Here is a 23,738-nt window from a genome sequence, read left to right as displayed (position 1 = left end):
TATAGTAGTAACTATGTATAGTGCCAGGTGGGTACTAGATTCGTCAGGGGGATGACTTCTTAAATTATAAATGTCTAACCACCGTGCTTAAAATATAAAATAATTTCACCATGCATGAAATATAAAATAATTTTGAATATTGTCATGCAGGGTGTCATGCGGGTCTCTGGTCCCGCTCCCCACATAAGAATGCAGGACATGGTGAGGCCAAAAAGGAACTCCCACGGAGCCATAGATAGGGGAGTCATACCACTATATTCTCACTGGCGGCATCCGCCTCTCTGCAATCCACACTTGCTAGCTCAGCCCCCATCTTCTTGCTAGCCCCCATTTACTGCCAGTGTAGCCACAGCAGTTATATTAGTGGCCAATGGCTCACTGGTTACAGCTGACGGCCAACTAGCCACAGCTGATGGCCATCCAATCACAGGTGATGGCCATTTATTACCTGAGTGAGCACCTTTCCACGTGAGGGCGAGAGCCTGGAAACTGCACTCCTGGCTCTGTCCCCACAAATATCAACTGTAATTGAAAATATTAAAAAGGGGGAAGGTAAAGAAGAACAAAAGTTTCAAATTTCTAGCTATAGAACAAATAAGTCCTGGGGATGTAATGTACAGCATAGGGAATACAGGCAATAATATGGTGATCGCGTGGTACGGTGTCAGATGGTTGCTGGGCTTGTCATAGTGGTCACTTCGTTAGGTATATAAATGCAGAACAACTATGCTGTGCACCTGAGACTGATACAATGTTGTATGTCAGCTGTATTTTTCAATAAAAATTAAAAGAAATAAGTTACAAAAAATAAAGCCAAATGATTTCAGGTGTCAGCCACATGTATAGAAACCCCTAGATCAGTGTTTCATCAAATAACTGGGTGCTGCAGCCCAGACAAGTTGACACGTAAGACTATTCATCAAAGATAAGGTATGAAAATGAAGTCACTGTTCAGAGAGGGAGACATTCAAAAAAAGAAGACAATAAAAATTGTAATTACTCTATAAGCTCGAAGGGAACAGTTTCACTGCCCTGTGTTTGGCAATATGTGGGGGTAAAAGAAATAGAAAGCAAAGTTTATATTCTTAAAATTTTCATAAGGGACAATATCACTTCTTAGGTGGCCCTGTGTCCACCCCGTTATGTCCATCAGGAGGAGCATGAAGTCTGGTGGCTTCACATTAGAGACGTTAACATTGATTAGGGGTCGGGTGGTGACCACCTACTATCCAACCACTAGAAAGTTCCCACATCAATTTTTCATCTAATTGTCAGCATATCCATTGATGGTTATTGCCTGTAGTCATTATTTCATTAGGGCTACAAAGGACAATGTTTCTATCATTCCTTCTGAATTAATTAGTTGGAATTCTGTTAGAAGGAGATGTGTTTTCCCATCAATAATTTGGATCCCCTCAAATAAATTTCTGACAAAGAAACAGGATAATGATTTGAATTTATTTATTTATAAAAACAAGTTTGTGCCAAACATGATCAAATATTTATTTTTCTAAATCAAGTACAAAACACACATATCATTAGTGAACATTTTAGTGAATTTTCACAAAATGAAGATACCCCTGTTACAGCTACACAGGTCAGGAAACAGAACAGAAGACCAGACCCTCTCACACCCACAATCATTGACTCTGTGAAATTAAATGGAAGTGTCAGGAATGCATCTAATTACCTGTGTGTCATGATTTTTAAGTGGTTCGAGTGCTATAAAAATGTCTTTGCTGGGTATTATTCATCTGGTATTTTCAGGCAAGTATTTGATGGCAGCAGCCGAGACAAGGACCCCACTGCAAACCTTATGGGGGGGAGGGGTGGGTCTCTCGGCACCCCAGGAAAGTCAAAGCCCTGACAGACAGACAGTGAGCACAGCTGGTCTCCCCCAGGGCGGGTATCAGAGGAAAGACCTTGTGGGGGCAGAGCCCCAAAAAGTAGTTTCCAGGCTCTCGGCCTCACATAGACAGGTGCTGGCTCAGGTAGTAAATGGCCATCAACTGTGATTGATGGCCATCAGCTGTGGCTAGTTGGCCGTCAGCTGTAACCAGTGAGCCATTGGCCACTAATATAACTGCTGTGGCTACGCTAGAGAGAGAGAGAGAAGAGAAGAGGAGAGAGAGAAAGAATGGGGGCTAGCAAGAAGATGGTGGCTGGGCTGGCAAGTGTGGATGGCGGTTTGCGGACAGTGTGGATCCAGCCTCCAGTGAGAGTATAGTGCCGCCAGCGAGAATATAGTGGTATGACTCCCCTACCTATGGCTCCGTGGGTGTTCCTTTTTGGCCTCACCATATCCTGCGTTCTTGTATGGGGAGCGGGACCAGAGACCCCGCAGGCCTCCCTGCACAACAAATGGCGCAGCGAGCAGGGTCCCCTGCATGACAGACCTCCTTTGAGGTTCCTACAGAGCAGAGACCAGTGGAGGCGGTTCTGTGTCATGAAGACCACGTTTCAGACTGTGTGAGAGGAGATGTGCTGTTTCACAGATGCAGACAAGCTGCTGACCATGGAGCCCTTCCTGGCACAGCGCCTGTCAACCAGGGTCGTGATGCAAAGGTAAATATTAACTCAGAATGATGCCTGAACTCTGGCTGTGCGCTCCTCAGTGTGGGGGAGCCTGGGTACATGTGTGTCATGATACTCTAGGTCAAATTGATTTTAAAAAACAACATACCACCAAATTTACTCCATTTTACACAGGTTCCGGTATTACTTTTACTGTTACTTAGCAAATGTTAGTGACCGCTGGTTAACTCAGCTGCTTGGCACTGGCTACAGGACCCCAGGTTACATGAGCCCAAACTACATGAGTATCAGGTTCTGGGGGCAGAGCAACGGCACCCACTTAACCTTGTAGGACCCGCCCACAGACCACCCGCAGGGCCAGGCAGCATGTCACCCAGATGTGTATGTGAACAGACTCTAGGAGTCCAGGGGCCCCAATGCCAATGTCAGATGCCCGGAGGCTCCCGATCTAGGGTCAAACATCTTGAATGTGGTGGCTACCTCAATTTCTCCTCTGTTAGAAATTCTCTCTTATTCTTGGGGTAAGATGAGAGTGAATGAATGAGCGAATTAGCAAGCAGGGACATGCCACTTGTGCCAGGTGCGAGGGAGAGCAGGCTAAGTCTTGCAGTCCTGGAGATGACAAGTCGCAACTTGACCTTGGAGAATTTACCTCGTACATGACAGGAAGTTCAGCACCGGCCATCCCACCACATGCACACACCGCCCTCCCTGTATCAGCTCAAAGGAGCTCAGCTCAGACTGGGCCGCCTCCTGCTGGGAGGAGCCTCAAGGCTTCCTCAACTTCCTGTCACGCAGCAGGCTGCTGCATCTGTGTAGGGGGGGCCAGGAGGCATCTTGATGAAAGGGTTAGAGTCTCAAGTATGGTGAGTGCTGAAAAATTCAGCATCAGCTCCACTCCCCAACTCTCTGCAAACTAAGAGCATTAAAATGGAAAATGGAGTGTCTTTACTACATGATTCTATTTCTATGAAGGTTAGAGGTAGGCAAAACTAACTGAGATGTTAGAAGTCAATAGTTACCCTTGCTAGGGAAAGAGGGGAGGGGACTAGAAGGGAACACAGGGCACTCTGCAGTGTTCCATGTCTTGATATGGGTGCTGGTTATTTAGGGGAAATTTACCAGCTGTACACATATATGTACTTTAAAAAATATAAGAGGGTCGGCTGGATGGCTCAGTTGGTTAGAGTGCGAGCTCTCAACAACAAGGTTGCTGGTTCAATTCCTTCATGAGATGGTGGGCTGCACCCCCTGCAACTAAAGATTGAAAATGGCAACTGGACTTGGAGCTGAGCTGCGCCCTCCACAACTAGATTGAAGGACAACAACTTGGAGCTGATGGGCCCTGGAGATGGACCCTGTTCCCCAATGTTCGGCAATTTAAAAAAATAAAAAATACAAATGCACGAGTAAGTTGTATTTCAATGTAAAGTTTACATTTCTAAAGGAATGTCTTTTTAAGACAACAATGAAAACCCACCATTACTATGGAAGTTTGGCCAGTTTCACCTTTGGCCTTCAACGCCTTTTTTCTGAAAATTTGAGTGTTAATTTTCAAAAACTGAAAACTGCATGGCTTGCCCGCTGCCTCCTTCAGGACTCCGCTCAAACTCCTCTTCTCTGTGTGACCCTGATTCACTGCCCCGTTTATAACCTGCTCCTGTTCCCACTCTTGCCAACGGGGCACATCTCTGATCTTTCCTGCTTCATTTTTCTCCATAGCACTTATCACCATCCTACAAATACCTGTTTTTCTGTCTATTATCTGTTTCTGGTAATCAGAATTTAATCTGTAGGAAAGGGATTTCTTCTTACACATAATTTACAGACAGTTGACTACACGTAAAAGCCATTTGGCTTTGACACATGTGTATCTGTGTGTAAAACACACCCCAGTGGAGAAAGAGAACACTTCCGTCTCCCCAGAAAGCTTCCCCAGGCCTCTTCCCAGTCGTCTCCATCAGAGCCAACCATTGTTCTGATTTCTATTGACACAGATTATTTCTGAACTCAATTTAAATCGGATCATCCAATGTAGACTTTTTGATATCAGGCTCCTTTTGTTCAACAGAATTGTTTTTAAAGTAGTTTCTCCTGTGTTGCCAAATCAGTAGTTTGCCCTTTCTTATGGCTGAGTACTATTCCATTGTATGAATATCCATTTTCCTGTTAACTGATATTTGGGTTGTTTACAATTGTTATCTATAGGAATAAAGTTGCTGTGGAAATCCTGATACATCTTTGGAGGCCTACTACCTTTCATTTTCCTTGAATAAATAACTAGAAGGAAAAGGCAGAGATTTTTGTCACTTTGTTTATGGTGGCACCTTCAATGCCTAGAGCAGTGCCCAGCACAGCGCGGGGCTCAGTAAATACTCGCTGATGAGCAGGTGGCGCTCCATCTCCTTCCCTTCGGAGAGAGAACTTTGGCCAACTCAGCCCAGTATCAGACACTGTAATTCACTGCCCTCCAGTGGCCACGCCCAGCAAAGCCGAATTCCTACATATCTTGCCAAGATCTCATGAACTGCTTGTTCTCTCATTCATCTAGACGTGTGGAATGTGTATTTTGGACACCAAAAATGAAGGCGCTGGGAATATAAAGGTGTTTAACATAGTCTCTGGCCTCAGAGAATCACACAGTCTGGCGGCAGAGGGCGGAAGGAAACACAAGTGCTACAGAAGAAATGCACAGTGTCAGGGTAAGAGTACGACAGGGGTGGGGGGCAGGGGGAAGCCCCGGCTTAGGGGAGCCTTAAGGACGCACAAGGATCAGCCTGGGGATAAAGGGATGGAGCAGGACGAGGCTGTCGATGAAAAACGTCCATTCTGGATCCCTGAGTGCAAGGGGTGAGGAGGGCGGAGATCACACAACAAGCCAGAGAACCTGGACATTTGAACCTGTAGGTGATGAGATGCTACTGAAGGGTGTAAGCAGAGGAGCAGAGGGCAAGTCTGTGTTTAAATGGTGTGAAGATAGGTTAGAAGGGGACAGAATCAGACGTGGGAAAACACACCTGGCCATTTCAGCAACCCAGGCCTGACCTAGGACAGTCGTAGGATGAATGGAGAGGGAAGCAATTTCAAGGAATGTTTAGGACATAAAATCATCAGAGCTTTGTACCTGATTGGGTATGGAAGTGTGAAACAAAGGATTCATTCTTGTCATTTCCGACTTAGGCGACAGGAAATGCTGCTGAGAGAAAAGGGTGGCTGTGCGTGGGGAGGAGTCAATCAAACACTGCGTCTCAGGAGCCTGAGGGTGGCAAGGATGCCAGCTGTCCACACATAACTGTGCCACTTCCTCCCTGCTGGTAGGACCCTGAGGGTACTGACCACTTGGGACACAGACTATGTTTTCCAGCCTCACTTGCAGACAGTTATGACCGTAAGACTGAGTTCAGACAGAGATTCAAACCCAAGCATCATGCACTTCAGAAGTGTCCTTAAATGGAAGGAGTATGCCTTTCTCCCTTTCCTCCTTCATACTGGCTGGAATACAGATGTGATGGCAGAGCACACAGCTATTGTGGACCATGAGCGGGAAACCACGCCCTGAGAATGGCAGAGGAACAGGAGGAAGGAGTCTGGGCCCTGACATACCGAAGCAGCACACAGCCCTGCACTCATTACCTCTTGACTTTTCATGTGAGAGAAATAAGCTTTTCTCTCTTGCTTAAGATACTTCAGGTATTTGGGGTTCCCTGTCACATACAGCCAATCCTGATTGTCCATGAAAAGTGGAAATGTCACACAGGGAACTGGATACATGGGTCAGAGGAATGGGAAAGCCTTTGTGCTTTGTATGCCAATGTGCTTCTAATAGAAGCGGAAATGAAAACCCTACTGAACTGCTTCACGTGGACGAGAAGAGGGAGAGTTGTTTGATACTCAGTGTTTCATTTGTACTGAAATCACCAGGCACCACTCTTCTTTTGAGAATAGGACATGTGACCTGCCTCACTCTTCTACATGATTTCCTCCCATGTGTCACTTAAATAGATCAATAATATCGTCTAAGCCCAAAAGGTTTCGGGGATCAGAGACTAGAGGTATTCTGCAGCCCCAGGGATCGTCGCCCAGAGACCGCATCTCCCCAGGGGTGACCCTCTAGCACTGTCACCCCTGGACCCAGACAGCGGGCTTACCCATAGCGGACCCACCTCTCTGTGAGCAGCTGGCTGCAGCAGAAGCCGTGTGGGGGCCAGACTAGCCATAGAAAACTTCTCTGCCAACTCAGAGGGCACTCACTGGATCTCCCTGTTTTCAACTATTTTACAAAAAACATAACTCAAAGCATAAAGCAAGCTCAGATATGAATTTATAAAATGACAGGTGACAGAAGAGGGAGGACATAGGAAAGAGGCCAGTGGCCCAGTGACATGAGGATCCCACAGCTTTACAAAGGCAGGTCATCCACGTTATAGCTCAGTGCGATGGGGCGGAAGAGAGAGGCTGCCCGCTGAGACTGCCCAGGATGCCGAGGGCAACGCCTGGCCTGTTCCATGGGCAAGGATACCTGGGGCCTCCTGCATGAGGGAGCGTCCTATCAGAAAGGTCATAGCAAAACACCTTTTCCAGCAGCTGCCCTGTGAGGATACAATGTCATGAGAGAAGGGGTAGAAAGAAGGGTTGTTACTCAAACAAGAGACTTATTCTTGATGGTCACACACAATGTTGTTTCTATGTTCAAGAAAGACCTTGGGGCTGGAGAGAAGTCGGTATGACTTGTTTCTTTGAAACTTAATTTATGACAATCAACGGAGGAGCAGATAAAGTGTGGTATATCCAGTCAGTGACATATTTGACCTTAAAAAGGAATGAAGTACTGACACATGCTACAACATGGATGAAACTTACAAATATGCTAAGCGAACTGTATTTAAATAATGGCTCCCAAACTTTTTGGTCATCTGACCTTGGGAAGTTATTTAACCTCTCGAATCCTCAGTTTGTTTATCTACAAAATGGGGATAATAATAGTACCTACTTCACAGGATTATTGTGAGGATTAAGTAAAATAATGATTAATAAGGCTTTCGCCCACACATGGTAAGCATTCTTGTGTGAATAAATACATGGTAGCTTTTATTATTCTGTTGTGAACCCTCCATAAAGCCTGATAACCATCGCAGAGGCTCAGAGGTGTTCTCCGTGTACTAACTGTACACGGACATTCTTAGGTGAGACATCTGGAGGTGGCTAAACCAGCCTTACTGAGACTTGTAATTGTCCATTCCTGATGTTTTAGCCACACCTGTGTGCTCTGGAAGACTCTCTGCATCTTTAAGAGGTGGCCCGTTATTCATCAGAGTATCCAACTCGGATGCAAAGAATCAGAGAGCTGAAGGGGTAAATTAACAGATAAATCATTAACGTTGTTCTAAATGCCAAAGGCCATTTGGGATTTATCTGTCTTTACCTTAAAAAGTAGACTAAAAACCATGTACTCTGTGTGGAGGATGATACCAAAAGCTGAACTTCTATGTGCTAGAATACTAAATCTCAAACTTCTCTTCGAAAGACTAAGTCAGAACTTACCCTTAGATTCTCCTGTTGGAAGTGTTGTGTAATGATTATGTTTAGAAGAGACAGTCTGATAATAAAAGTGAGCTAAACATAAAAAAAATTATGTTAAGTGAAAGAAGCCAGACACAAAAGACCACATATAGTATGATTGCATTTTTATGAAATATCCAGAAAAGGCAAATCCAAAGAGACATAAAGTAGATTAGCAATTGCCTGGGGGCAGAGGGGATGGGGGTCTTGGGGCTGATGGCTAAAGGGTACAGGGTTTCTTTCGGGGTGATAAAAATATTCTAAAATTGTGGAGATGCTTACACAACTCTACATACTAAAAGCTCCTGAATTGTACATTTGTATGGGTAAATTATACAGTATATTAATTACATCTTGATAAAGCTGGTATAAAAAATAAACCCCACAAAATTCAATTTATAAATTTACTGCAACCCTAATAAAAATGCTAAAGGGTTCCCATCTCCTTAATTTGGCAAGTTGACTCTAAAGTCCATCTGGAAGAAGAGCCAAGACAAGATTTTAGAAAGGGTGATGGAAGAGACTGGTCCAGGACTAATAATAAAACATACTATAAAGCTCAAAAATCCAAGCCATGTGGTACTTGCATAGAAACGGAGATAAATAGAACAGAAATAAGTAGAACCACGGAAGTAAAGGGATTTATATTACATTATGAGGAGGGATTTCACATCAGTGAAGAAAGGATGTGCTCCTTATAAACGGTGTTGAAACAAAAACTATCCAGTTAGAACAGTAACTGTAAATCTCAACACCTATCCCACAGGAAAATAAATTACTAATGAAATTTAAAAAGCTAAATGTAAAACCAAACCCACGGGAGTATTAGAAGAAAATATGGGAGAGTATTTTTTATAATATTGAGGTGGGGAAGGAAAGTCTTCCTAAGCAAGATACCAAATCCAAAAGCCATAAAGGAGGAGATTATTTCCTTCGTGTCCCCCTCACACATTGCAGTGACTTATTTACTTGTTTCTGAGCCACCACCCCCACTAGGTGGGAGGAGCCACAAGGGCAGGGACAAAGTCCATCATCTTAGTCACTTTATTCCCTGCCACGTAGTAGGAGTGCAGTAAATACCTGTCAAATGGACAGATTTGACTACATAAAAATCGGGAAATTCTATATAAGGAAACACAATAAACAAAGTTAAAGAGATGAATGATGATCTGGGAGAAAAAATATTAGGTTGAATCATATAAAATTCCTGTGGGGGAGGTAAAAAATGGTTAAATTAACAATTTCATAGGGTGTAAGCTATTTTTAACATATACCAGATAAAGAATGAATATATCTAACCTGCAAAAAGCTCTTACAAAACAACAAGACCAAAAATCCAATAGAAAAAAATGGGTTTGAACCAGCAGATCACAAAAGAAACAAATGCTAATACATATAAATAACCTCACTGATGAGCAAGTGGAAATAAAAATTGAAACAAAAATAGTTTATTTGCCAGATTGGTAAATTATTTGATTAAGAGGCCCAGTTTTGCTAAGGATGTGAAGAAAAGTACACTCAAACATCAGCGGTTGGAGTGTAAACTGGGGCAAACTTTCCTGGAGTGTAATTTAGCAGCGCCTATTTGGTGTGCCGGTAGGACTAGCAATTTCACTTCTAGGGACTCTCTTTCAAGAAATATGTATTTTAACCCAAATGCACAAGAAAATATGTACAAGGATATTCATTGCAATGCTATTTATAACACCTAAAAATTATAGATGATTTAAATGTCCTTCTATAGAAGATTTTTAAAATAAACTATGGTAAATTAAAGCCTTATTATGGAAATAAATGTAACTGCTGAAAAGGATGAGGCAGATCGATATGTGCAGACTTAGAAAGCTGGCCACAGTATTTGTCAATGAAAAACAGCAAGATATAAAAAAGTATGGCTAGTTTGATCCCATTTTTCTGAACATAACAAAGAAAAATAATCTATGTAGGTGTATCCACACACAGGAAAAGGTCTGGAAGCACACACACACCAAAAGGTCAATAGTGGTAGAGATCTCTGGTGGTGGGGGGTGGAGGTAGGGTAATAACACTTCTAAATTGTTTTGATTTTTTTAATGAGCATGTACTTCTGCAACTTTTCTTTTTTTTAAGACAAGGGGCAGTAAGAAATACACTGCCTGCTGTGGAGCAGAGAATGGAGTAGAGAGAGTCATTAGAGGTCCAAGGACATGGGTCTAACCTGAGATGGGTCTAACCACCAAGTCATATAAAGATCACAGGTACTAAGGTCAGAAGACCTGGGTTTGGGTTGGGAAAACTCGTTAAATCTCTGAGCCTTAGATCTTTCTCACCTGGAAATTGGGTTGATGCATCTACCTTAAAGAGATATCGGGGTCTACTAAATGAATCCAGGTATGTCAGAGTACTTTGCAAATGGTGAAGTGCTTTAAACATCAGGGTGATATTACTGCTTGGTACGGCAAAGCCCTAGGCTGAAAACTGGAAAACGAGGGCTAACACTGCAAAGTTCTAAGGACAAGAGAGAAGGATGGGAACTGATGAGACGTGTCAACCAGTTAGAGTGTGTGGACTTGATTTGGACCCTGATTCAAGCTGTTAAATACATTTATGAGAATCAGGAAAACCTGAATACTGTTGTATATGAGATTCTATTAAGGCGCTATTATTACTTTTTAGATGTGATAATTGCATTATGGCTGTGGGTTTCTTTAATCATTATTTTCGAGAGATACATATGGAAATATTTATGGATGAAATTACATGATGCTTGATATTGAGATTTGCTACCAAGTAATTCACAAAGCTGAGGGGAATGGAAAATGGATAGAGATACAGATGAAACAAGACTGGCTGCTGAAGTTGGATGATAAGTATATGGGGATTTACAGTATTACTTTTTCTTCTTTTACATGTTTGAAACTTAACATTATTAAAATTTTTGTAAAAAATGAGTGCCCCCCATCTGCCTAGGTCTGGGAGAAGGTAATCAGAAGTCTGTGGCAGAGGTGACACTGAGTGCAGCCGTGCCACGAAAGGCTTCTGTGCGTGGGAAGGGCAGAGGGACCCACGCTGCATTGCACATGGTTTCACTGGGCAGCAGGTGGGGCTGACAAACCAAGTGCCGAGATCAGAATGCAGTCACGCATCAAAATGGCAGCATGAGGTGAGCCTCTGTAAAGCTCCCCTGGAATTTACAACAAATCGAGCAACAATAACTCCACAACGGACTCCCTGCACAGCAGACAGGCAAGACGAAGAGGCCCACTACCGAAGTCACCTACAAGTGGGAGATTCGCGTGAGTGGGGGAGGAGGGAAGGGAGAAGTGCGGAGACAGAGCCGCGCGGGCGTAGGACGCAGGACGCAGACCTAGCTCAGTGCTCCGAGCTCGCTGCTTCCCGGAACTACCGTGGCTGCGGGAGAGGGAAGAACTCGGACTGCTAGGGCTCCGCTTATGACGCACAGGGCTGAGGGGGCAGCATATAACATGGCTGAACCCAACGCTCACAGCAGAGACCTCGGAGAAAAGACTGAGGGAAGAAGGCTGAAAATGGTGGTTTAAGCCATCACTGCCGAGCAGAGAACGGAAGCCTTAGGCACTGAGACTAGCCGCCCCCTCCCTCCCCTCCCAGAGCTCACCCCGCCCCCACCTGCCCGGTGCTAGAAGCGGAACAGTAGCCGTGTCAGTTCAAAAGAACAGAATATTTGCTGTTCTGAAAACTGTGGACCACAGACACAAATTCGCAGCCCAACTAGCTCTGGCAAAGGGGAGGGAGCTGTGGAAGCAGGACCGGCTGTGGTGGTGGTCGCCACCATTGCTCTGGACCACCTCTCACAACTCACCCCACCCCTGACCCCACCTATCTGGGCGGATCCCTGCAGGAGTAAACAGAACTGTTGAAACATACGGGCTCTGAATCTGGAGCTGGAAGAGCTTTGGAACTTCAAAAGCTCTCCGCATACCCACCAGGACACTGTGCCCTGTGACCTAGGTGAACTATTAACAGAGGAGAAGCCCGTCTCCCAGGGAATCCCCCCATTGTGTGAGAAGCTGGAATAGTGCAGAGAAAACATAGCACTACCGTGTGGGAGAGAAAAAAAAGGCTGCAGTCGAGAAAAAATAAAACATTCTACCAACAAGTACTGGAAAACAAAAGAAAGACCTCTTCCTATCAACCTGTTGCAGAAGCCACTCTTGTAGATGTCTAGGAAGAGAAATAGTAAATCAGTAATTGCCATGAATAACCAAGGCAACAAGATAGCTCAGAGAGAAAGTGAAAAGTCTCCAGAAAAGGAACTTAAAGATATGGAAATATGTGACTTAAATGACAGAGAATTCAAGATTTCAGTTCTGAAAAAATTCAACGAGATGCAAGAAAACACAGATAGGCAGTTAAATAAACTCAGAAACACAATCAAAGAAGAGCATGAGCATTTTATGAAAGAGATTGAAATTTTAAAAAAGAACCAAATAGAATTTCTGGAGATTAAGAACTCAGTAGAAGAAATTAAGAATGAAATAACCAGCTTAGGTAGTAGAGTTGACCAGATTGGGGAAAGAATCAGTGACATCGAAGATAGAAACCTGGAAATTACACAGATGGAAGAAGAGACTTGAGACTTAAAAGACATGAAAGAACTCTACAAGAACTTTCTGACTCCATCAGAAAGAGCAATATAAGAATAATGGGAATACCAGAAGGAGAAGAAAGAGAGAAGAGAACAGAGAATATATTTAAACAAATTGTCGATGAGAACTTCCCAAACTTGTGGACAGGACTGGACCCTCGAATCAAAGAAACAAATAGAACACCTAATTACCTCAATCCCAACAGGCCTTCTCCAAGGCACATCGTATTGAAGCTGTCTAAAATCAACGACAAAGAAAGAATCCTCATGGCATCCAGGGAAAAGAAGACGGTAACTTACAAAGGAAAGCCCATTAGATTATCATCAAATTTTTTAGCAGAAACTCTATAAGTCAGGAGGGAGTGGAACCAAATATTCAAACTATTGAAAGAGAGAAATTATGAGCCAAGAATAATATATCCAGCAAAGATATCCTTTAGATATGAAGGAGAAATAAAGACCTTTCCAGACATACAGAAGCTGAGGGAATTTTCTAATACACGACCTGCACTACAAGAAATACTAAAGGAGGCTATTCGACCACCATCAACTGGGACAATTTGTGGCAACCAAAACAGAAAAGGGGGAGAGTAAAGGCCTGAACCAGAATACGGGAATGGAGAAAGTAAGCGTGCTGAAGAAAATGGACTACTCTAAATATCAAAATTTCTTTTACATAAACTTAAGGGTAACCACTCAAAAAAAAAATCCAGAACTGAAATATATACTGTAATAAAAGAAGAAACAAAGGGAAACATCATAGAATACCACCACACAGAAATAATAGACAACAACAAAAAGGCAAAGAAACAATGGAGACACAGCCTTACCAGAAAACTAAAGATAGAATGACAGGAAATCCTCACATATCAATAATCACCCTAAATGTAAATGGACTGAACTCACCAATAAAAAGGCACAGAGTAGCAGATTGGATCAAAAAACTAAACTCAACCATATGCTGTCTCCAAGAGACACATCTCAGCTACAAGGACAAGCATAGACTCAAAGTGAAAGGGTGGAAATTGACATTCCAAGCAAATGGTACCCAGAGAAAATCAGGTGTAGCCATAATGATATCAGATGAAACAGACTTCAAGGTGAAAAAGATAACAAGAGACAAAGATGGACATTTCATAATGGTGAAGGGGACTGTACAACAAGAAGACATAACAGTCATCACTATTTATGCCCCCAATCAGGGAGCACCGAAATTTACCAAGCAACTACTAACAGAACTAAAGGGAGAAATTGACCAAAACACAATTATACTAGGGGACTTAAATACATCATTGACAGCTATGGATAGATCATCCAAACAGAAAATAAATAATGAAATAGTAGCCCTAAATGACACATTAGATGAAATGGACATAATTGACATTTATAGAGCACTTCATCCTAAAACATCAGACTATACATTCTTTTCTAGTGTACATGGAACATTCTCAAGGATAGACCATATATTGGGACATAAAATCAGTCTCAACAAATTTAAGAAGATTGAAATCATACCATGCATATTCTCTGATCACAAGGCTTTGAAATTGGATATCAACTGTAAAAAGAAAGCAGGAAAGAACACAAATACATGGAGATTAAACAACATACTTTTAAAGAAGGACTGGGTCAAAGAAGAAATTAGAGGAGAGATAAAAAGATACATAGAAACAAATGACAATGAAAATACATCCTACCAAAATTTTTGGGATGCAGCGAAAGCAGTTTTAAGAGGGAAATTTATCTCATTGCAGGCCTATCTCAAGAAACAAGAAAATGCCCAAATAAATAACCTCATGTTACATCTTAAAGAACTAGAAAAAGAAGAACAACTAAAACCCAAGGTCAGCAGAAGAAAGGAAATAATAAAAATTAGAGCAGAACTAAATGAAATAGAGAACAAAAAGACAATAGAAAAAATTAATGTGACAAAGAGCTGGTTCTTTGAAAAGATTAACAAAATTGACAAACTCTTGGCTAGACTCACTAAGATAAAAAGAGAGAAGGTACTAATAAATAAAATCAGAAACGAAAAAGGGGAAGTTATCACGGACACCACAGAAATACAAAGGATCATTCAAGAATACTATGAAGAACTATATGCCACCAAATTCAATAACCTAGAAGACATGAACAAGTTCTTAGAAACATATAGCCTTCCAAGGCTGAACCATGAAGAACTGGAAAATCTAAACAGACTGGTCACCAGTAACGAAATTGAATCAGTCATCCAAAACCTTCCCAAAAGCAAAAGTCCGGGACCAGATGGCTTCACTAGTGAATTCTACCAAACCTTCAAAGAGGATCTAATACCAATCCTGCTCAAACTCTTCCAAAAAATTGAAGAAGAGACAGTACTCCCTAACTCATTTTATGAGGCCAACATTACCCTGATACCAAAACCTGGTAAGGACAGCACAAATAAAGAAAACTACAGACCAATATGTCTGATGAATACAAATGCAAAAATCCTAAATAATATTCTAGCAAATCGAATCCAACAATGCATTAAAAAGATTATTCATCACGACCAAGTGGGGTTCATCCCCGGGACACAAGGATGGTTCAACATCCACAAATCCATCAACGTGATACATCACATGAACAAAATAAAGGACAAAAATCATATGATTATATCAATTGATGCAGAAAAAGCATTTGACAAGATACAACATCCATTTATGATTAAAACACTTAATAAAATAGGTATAGAAGGAAAATACCTTAACCTTAACATAATAAAGACCATATATGACAAGCCCTCTGCTAATCTCATAATTAATGGAGAAAAACTGAAGCCCTTTGCTCTACGTTCAGGAACACGACAGGGATGTCCCCTATCACCTCTGCTTTTCAACATCGTGTTGGAAGTCCTCGCCAGAGCAATCAGGCAAGAGAAAGAAATAAAAGGCATCCAAATTGGGAATTAAGAAATTAAATTATCACTCTTTGCAGATGACATGATGCTATACATAGTAAACCCTAAAGACTCCACCAAAAAGCTATTAGAAACAATCAACGAATACAGTAAAGTTGCTGGCTACAAAATCAACGTACAAAAGTCCATTGCTTTCCTATATACTAATAATGAAATCTCAGAAAAAGAAATACAAAAAACCATTCCTTTTGCAATTGCAGCAAAAGGATAAAATACCTAGGAATAAACTTAACCAAGGATGTGCAAGACCTATATGCTGAAAAGTATAAGACATTTTTTAAAGAAATTGAAGAAGACACAAAGAAATGGAAAGACATTCCATGCTCATGGATTGGAAGAATCAACATAGTTAAAATGGCCATATTACCCAAAGCAATATACAGATTTAATGCAATCCCCATCAAAATCCCAATGACATTTTTTAAAGAAACAGAACAAAAAACCATCAGATTTGTTTGGAACCACAAAAGACCCCGAATAGCCAAAGCAATCTTAAGAAAAAAGAACAATAATGGAGGTATCACACTTCCTGACTTTAGCTTGTACAACAGGGCTACAATAATCAAAACAGCATGGTGTTGGCAGAAAAACAGACACATAGGCCAATGGAATAGAATTGAGAACCCCAAAATAAAACCACATAAATATGGACAGATAATTTTTGACAAAGAAGCTAAAAACATACAATGGAGGAAAGACAGCCTCTTCAATATGTGGTGCTGGGAGAATTGGATAGCCACGTGCAAAAGAATGAAACTGGACTGCTATTTGTCACCATGTACCAAAGTTAATTCAAAATGGATCAAAGACTTAAGCATAAGACCTGACACAATAAACTGCATAGAAGAAAACATAGGTACTAAACTTACGGACCTTGGGTTCAAAGAGCACTTTATGAATTTGACTCCAAAGGCAATGGAAGTAAAAACTAAAATAAATGAATGGGACTATATGAAACTTAAAAGCTTCTGCACAGCAAAAGAAACCATCGACAAAATAAAGAGGCCACCAACTGAATGGGAGAAGATTTTTGCAAGCAGTGCCTCCGCTAAGGGGCTAATATCCAAAATATACACGGAACTCATGCAACTCAACAACAAAAAAGCAAACAATCCAATTGAAAAATGGGCAGAGGACCTGGAGAGACATTTCTCCAAAGAGGACATACAAATGGCAAATAGACATATGAAAAAATGCTCAACATGACTAATCATCAGAGAAATGCAAATCAAAACCACAATGAGATATCACCTCACCCCAGTCAGAATGGCTATCATCAACAAGACAAATAGTAACAAATGTTGGAGAGGCTGTGGAGAAAAAGGAACCCTCATACACTGTTTGGTGGGAATGCAGACTGGTGCAGCCGTTATGGAAGGCAGTGTGGAGGTTCCTCAAAAAAATTACGAATAGAATTACCATATGACCCAGCAATCCCTGTCCTGGGTATCTACCCAAAAAATCTGAAAACATTTAGAGATAAAGACACGTGTGCTCCAATGTTCATTGCAGCTTTGTTTATGGTGGCCAAGACATGGAAACAACCAAAATGTCCTTCAATAGATGAATGGATAAAGAAGTTGTGGTATATATACACAATGGAATACTATTCGGCGGTAAGAAAAGATGATATAGGAACATTTGTGACAACATGGATGGATCTTGAGAGTGTAATGCTGAGCGAAATAAGTCAGACAGAAAAAGAACCATGCAGAGAACCATGTGGTTTCACTGATATGTGGTATATAAACCAAAAACAACAAAAGAATAAGACAAACAAATGAGAAGCAGAAACTCATAGACACAGACAATAGTTTAGTGGTTACCAGACGGTAAGGGGGGTGGGGGGTGGGAGATGAGGGTAAGGGGGATCAAATATATCGTGATGGAAGAATAACTGACTCTGGTGGTGAACACACAATGGGATTTATAGATGATGTAATACAGAATTGTACACCTGAAATCTATGTAATTTTACTAACAATTGTCACCCCAATAAATTAAGAAAGAAAAAAAAGAACGCAATCACATCAATCACAGAAACAGGCACAGCACTGGTGGGGCTGATGGGATTGAGGTAGTAACGGGATGGACACCTACAGAAAGTAAAGCCAATTTTGGTACAAAATACCAATGACAGCTAACAAGAGAATTAAATGTCCCACTAGCACTGCAGCTGCTGAGGACTATTTCTAATTGGCATAATAGTGTTACCAAGATGTCACGGCAGCGTTTAGACTTCAAATATAGATTAATGGACGGGTTAGCACCTTTCTAGGCTCATCCTTTAACACTATTTTACAGAAGTGCTACTGCAAGAAGCTACCTGAAAATCCCAACAGATCAGCTGCACTGTTCTTAATGAAATTAAACACAGAATTAGGCTGCTTCCAAGAGCTGACCTATTAACGTGAAGGGAAAATGAAAAGTCCTTTACAAAACCTTTATTTATATGCTTTTAGTAGCTAAATTTTCACTAATGTCGCTTTTGCTTAGGATGACCTGATAGAGTTGGCAGAGTGACCTCCCACCCTCACTCCCAGTGCGGCCCTGGTTGCTGCTACTTCAGGGGAACAGGGGATAACGTCATTCGGTTGCCTTACATTTCAGACCTGCCTCATGAAAGATCAAACACCACCCCTTTGAGCCCCATCAGAGAACATGAATGAGATGAATCAAGTGAGACATTTCCCATGCCCTCCGCCTTCAAGGGTCTGTGCTCTAGTCCACTTCTCAGTACCCCCTGCCCCCCTGCAATGGCTTCCTGCACAAACCACAATAATCCACCACCCCAGAGTCCAAAGAAAAGGGTTCTAGTCCTCGCTCTGCCACTAGTAAAAAGGCAGGGAATCTTATAACCCATCTGAGAAATGAGGGGATTATAATGATGGATGGTTTTCTAAGACCCTTTCAATGTTCTTACTCCCACACGAGCTTCCCTTTAACTAAGAGAACAAAGCCTCAGGCCATGACAGATGGGTTTGCCTGTGAATCTCTAAGCCAAGTGACTAAGGAAACCAGAAGCAGTGGGAGATCCTCAAGTCCTTCTAACGGCGTAATTTAGGCACGGCCAGGGGAGGGGGCTGGGCTGTAAGGAAACCTACCTGCCACCGTGACATCTAATCGCTCCATCCAAAGTGACGAGAACCCGGTGGGGTAAGAGCCGAGGGAGGAGGGGAGAAATCAAGGTGCTGGAGGTCTCCTCGGTCCGTTCCATTACCTGCAACGTGAGCTGGATTCTGGGGCCACATCCTTTGCTCCTCTACAAGTCCACACCCCGCTCCTAAGAAGCAGCATGTGAACTGAAGTGGGAAGGCCTGATATATCAGGTTGATGCAAAAGTAACTGTGGTTTAAAAGGTTAAAAATTGCAAATACCGCAATGACTTTTGCACCAACCTAATACAATCTAAAATTCCTGTCTTTCCACCAAGTTCAAAATAATCCTAAAATGACCTCAAATAAGCCATCAAACCATCTGTTTATGGCAGAACACAATATATCAGTGTGGTCATTCTTGTGACAAAGTAGGTCTTTTCAGGTGAGATCTGTGACCACCTCGAGCAGGAAATTCCAGGCTGTTACGGCTGTTAAAATAGGTTTAGCTGCATACGCTTCAGCCACTGTCCTTTTTTAGCACGAACGTCTACTGGCTGCACTCTTGGGAAAAACAGACTGAAGATAAGAGCGAGAGCTTGTTCAACTTGGTCCTCATGCTTCTTACCCACATATTCTGAGAGGAAGACGACAAAGAACGGAGTGACCAGGTCATTAATTCCCTGGACATGCCCACTGGCAGGGTGTCGGATGGCCCAAATAAACAGAATTCCTTCAAAGATCTGGGAAAAAGAGAAAGAAAGAAGACATGAGTGTTAAACTGTGGGGATACGCTCCCTCTCTCCATTTACCTAGCTCACAACTTATCTCAGGGTGGCTACAGAATTTGGAGGGAAATTTTGAAATACTATGGATAAAGGAAGTATATAAATATAGTTTCTAAGACGCTAATTGTTACTAAGCAGGGGTAGATATTTCTTGCTCTTTATTTATCTTTTCAGTATCTGGTAACTGTGATATAAAATTGGGAAAAGAAAGGGATGGCAATACAAACGGCTTAGAAAAAGGTTTGCAATGGATGTCATTAATTCAGGATGTCATTTGTAGATACTGTTTGTCTATTTCCAGGAGAAAAATGTGAGAACATCTAAGTTCTGACGCCTTTTCTAAATCTCTTTCTGTCATTACAGGATTTAGACAGGAAATGCCTTCTCTACCATCCTCTCCTTTCTCCCTGCTGAGACAGAAGGAGATCTAGATCTAGATTTAGTTCTAACTCTGCTTGACTAGAACTAGTGACAGACTATAAATGCAGGAAGTCACTTCACATATCAGGATGCAACCGGACATTTGCTGGGGACAGGAAGTCAGATAAACCAAATCCCATGGAGAGTTCCAGCTGCGAATCTGAGAACAGAGACAGCAGCCAGGGCCTCCACAGCAAAGCCTCTGGAATGAAGTGTATTAGCCACAGAGGCCAGAGGCTTAGAAGGGGGAGAGAGAAAAGCTCTGTACGGTCCATTTACAAAGTCTATCCCGGCCCATTCAGCTACACTCCCCTCTGCTTTCATCGGGGTCCGAACTTTCCCCCGATCTTCTCTCAACCTGAAAATCCTCCTTCCCTGGCTTATCCTGCTGACCACAACTCCTGGGCTGCCTCACGTCCCTGTGAACCACCCAGAGGGGTGGCAGAGGTGACGGCGAATATATGCCAAGGACAGGAGAGTACAGGGCCTCCCCAGCACATGGCTTTGTAGAGCCCCAACCAGCCGGCTCTGGGCAGACTGAAGAGGCCCTCCTGGAGGTCAGGTGGAGGGAGAAAAACACTCCCATGGAGAACAGTAAAAGAGAAATGGTTGTATGGTTTCGGAGTTGGTTGCCTAGTGTAGGAGAGAAGCTGAGCACCTAAAGACAATAAAGGCTGTTTCCCAGCTGGGGTTGAGTCTGCCTTCCAGCTGGCAGAGCTGAGAAACTCCCACTGCCAACACCCCTGCCCTTCCAGGCAGTGAGAACAAAGCCCTGCCCGGAAGGAGCGGCCTCTCTGGCTCCACTAGACCTGCCCACGTGCTCCCTGGGGTTGAGGGAAGGCTGTGGCACCCTCACTTCTGTGAGACCCAACATTCTCATGGGGGCCCTCCGACACATTTCCTCTCTGCTGCTAAATGACGCCTCCTGCCCTTGAAAGTGGAGCTCAAGTACACCCTCCAAGTGCAGGAAGTTCCCAAGGATGCCCCACCCCCCGTCTCCTCACACCTCCTGTGGCGCGTGTCTGTCTGGATGTCTCTGTTAAAGGCTCCTCCAGGTCAGTCCTTCTGAAGGACCTGCCAGGGCTTCTACTGCACACTCCCGATCACCCCTTGTGAACACACAATCCTTGCTGACTGGCATTAACAACGGCCAAGGGGTGGGAACCAGCCATTCAGAACCAGGAGACCTGCGATGCGTCCTAGTCAGGATGGCACATCGCAGACACACTCACCCTGTACAAGTGAGGATGACGCCAAAGAGACGGGAATTGGGCAGCACCCGGCCTGGCACCAGAGGAGACATGGCATCGTCACTACAGAGAAGCCTGGGATAGTCCTGCCTCGCAGAGAGGAGAGGAGAGGACAACCCCGAAGGATTTTCTACACCTCTTCTACTAATGCGGGTAATGCTGACTTACTATAGTTAATGCTCACGTATCTTTCAGGTTTGTAGAGCAAGTCTTAATATTCAGGGTTACTTAGTTCTCTGCTCCTTGGTTGGCATTTTACATCTGCCAGATGGAAAGGGGATTCTAGAAAAATTGGAAAGTTTTGATTTTCCTTCTTTGTATTCAGGTTCCACTAGCTGGAGAAACCTTTTAAACAAACTACTTTCCCTGTCTCCAAGTTGAGAATAAGCTTGCACAGGTAAAAGTATCTGAACATCTCCAAGTTGAAATGAGGAACGAGCAGGGCTGAGCCCTGGGAAAGTGTATGAGAGACACAGAGGTTTTCTGAATCGGTTTTTAACTTCCTTTGAGCTGACTCTTAGAGCTAAAATAATGGTGTCACCCTCAAAATCTTTACGCGATGGGTAAGTCATGGGGGATCCCACCAGTAGGGACATCTATAATTAAACAGAATTATGAATATAATCTAAAGTTAATAAAAAGTATTTTTACCACATCCTCTCTATTATGAGGATTCCTGAAAGGGAAATTCAAAGAGCACTTAAACCCAGCATCCTAGCTACTATGAAGCTGCAAAGGCAACCCCTCATCTCAAGGAGATTATAGTTACTACTCGGGCAAAAGGCAATAGTCCCACTGAGACCTTCCATGTGCTTTGCTAACTTGTTAGGTCTCAAAGTATCATCATTACTAATTCAACTTCTGAGTTATACCCAAAAGAATTTACTGCTCTGGAGTCTTTATCATCAGAGTTGGTACCTTTAACAGCTGTGATGATCAAAATGTGTACCCCTCTTTGTGAATCTTACTCATCAAGTTTGCAAGAAGTAAAAGAGCTCTGACAGCTGCAAAAATGTGCCAGGATAGGGAACCAGAGAACCTGCCCATGAAGTCATGACGTGTAAGAAGTGAGAAATACCGGAGAGGAGCAGAGCTCCAGTAACTGGCACCAAAAGTTCTGACTCCTGTTACTAAAGAGGTCACTACATTGGTGTTGGCCTTGGGATTCCCACTGCCCCGTCTAACAACCCTAGAAACGATGCTAGCAGCGGCAGGGGCTACTTCCGTTCTCAGAGCTGTTGTAGACAGCTGCTCCCCGTCTTGTCCCCTCTTCTGCAGCTACCAGACTCCTCTCTGCCCCGTCCACGTTTCTTCAGGCTGTGGGGACCACTACGGGCAATCACGGGACACTCCCTGCCAAGTCTGCTGCTGACTACAGCTCCAGCAGACAGACAGACAGACAGACATGGGTGCTGAACAGGCACTGCCAGTGCCAGGACACACTGACGTCCCAGTCGGGTGTGCACCACTCCTGAGGGAACTCATCTCTCCTCTCATCTCCCATCACCCTCTCTGCTCGCAGTGACGTCTGTGAAACAGCAGCTCTGGCATCACCCAGTGGCTCATGGGAAGGGAAGGGCTCACTCCAGACCTACTGATTACGGTTTGCACTTTATCAGAATCCCCAGGTGGGATTTTATCAAAATCCTAGGTGATTTGCATGCACATTATGTTTGAGAAGCACGGCCACTGACCAGTGGAAAAATATTTATTTAAAAAGGGCTAAAATCAGAATGACTGATTAAACAGAGGGGAACTGGCCTGGGTATAAATTTTTTTCCAGACCCCCCCACACCTACTCCGCACACCCCCAGGAATAAATGCAGCTCCACAGCAGCACACCACAGCCTGAGGACTTGGAAAACCCACCTGTCCCCCGACAGCACTCCCAGGGCACCTGGAGGTCAGGACGAGGAAGGAAAAGGCAGCAGGGATGACGGTACCTGTCTGTACGTGTCCTGGTGATGCTCCTCATTCCGAGAGTCATAATACTGCTCGATGAAGCCGAAATACTCCTCCCGCTTCCGCTGCAGCGTCAGCGCCCTCCTCTCGGTGTTGGCGGGGAGATAGCCCTGCAGACAGGACTGCGGGTCAGACGGGGACACACACTGGCTGGAGGATCCTGTTTTCATTTTAGCCTGAGCAGTGACTGGGAAACTATCAAAGGAACGGAAGGAAAGCTGCCAGCAGGACAAGCGTCAGTCCCGCTCTGGTTTGGGCCACACAGTGTCTGCCGGCTCCTCACAACATGCTCCACCTGTGGGCAGTGACCCCGCTTCCTGGGCTCTTTACTCTCACCGCCCTGCACCGCCCTCGGGCTGGTACCGCTGGTGGCGCCAGAGCTCTGGGAGTTGGCGCAGTGGAGCAGTGAATGCAGGTCGCTCAGAGGGAACTGGCCCCACGTCAGGGCCTCTGAGGGCTGTGTGTGCGCAAAGCAGTACTTAAGAGAATCGCGTGGAGGGGCCATCTCTGCGGCACATCTCAGTGACGTGCCGTGTAAGTTTGGGCCGCTTCCCCATTCTTTACACGGTTACACTCAGAATGACA

General features: G+C 43.5%; 1 protein-coding gene and 1 long non-coding RNA gene across 4 annotated transcripts in view; one reads left to right on the top strand and one right to left on the bottom strand.

The window, feature by feature from the left end:
- The window catches only part of LOC109440036 (patr class I histocompatibility antigen, A-126 alpha chain), a 221,823-nt gene that overhangs the window by 17,670 nt on the left and 180,415 nt on the right, over nt 1-23,738 (top strand). The gene's annotated exons all lie outside the window — the stretch shown is intronic.
- On the bottom strand, nt 5,815-23,538 carry LOC141571648 (TBC1 domain family member 22B-like). 2 transcript variants are annotated; one of them, XR_012496581.1, is made up of 2 exons: nt 18,743-19,470; nt 5,815-7,879 (listed from the first exon to the last, which is right to left on the bottom strand). XR_012496581.1 is itself a non-coding variant. In XM_074332888.1 (2 exons), the coding sequence occupies exons 1-2, from the start codon at nt 23,321-23,323 to the stop codon at nt 7,844-7,846; spliced, it is 225 nt and encodes a 74-aa protein (XP_074188989.1). In that variant the 5' UTR covers nt 23,324-23,538; the 3' UTR covers nt 5,815-7,843. The 2 variants fall into 2 exon arrangements, 1 of the variants encoding a protein (XP_074188989.1); XM_074332888.1 differs by lacking the exon at nt 18,743-19,470 and adding an exon at nt 23,135-23,538.

Source organism: Rhinolophus sinicus, linkage group LG05, assembly GCF_036562045.2.
Source record: "Rhinolophus sinicus isolate RSC01 linkage group LG05, ASM3656204v1, whole genome shotgun sequence".
NCBI classification, from domain to species: domain Eukaryota; kingdom Metazoa; phylum Chordata; class Mammalia; order Chiroptera; family Rhinolophidae; genus Rhinolophus; species Rhinolophus sinicus.
Note: the sequence above shows the minus strand (reverse complement) of the source record. Positions and strands in the feature narration are given on the sequence as shown.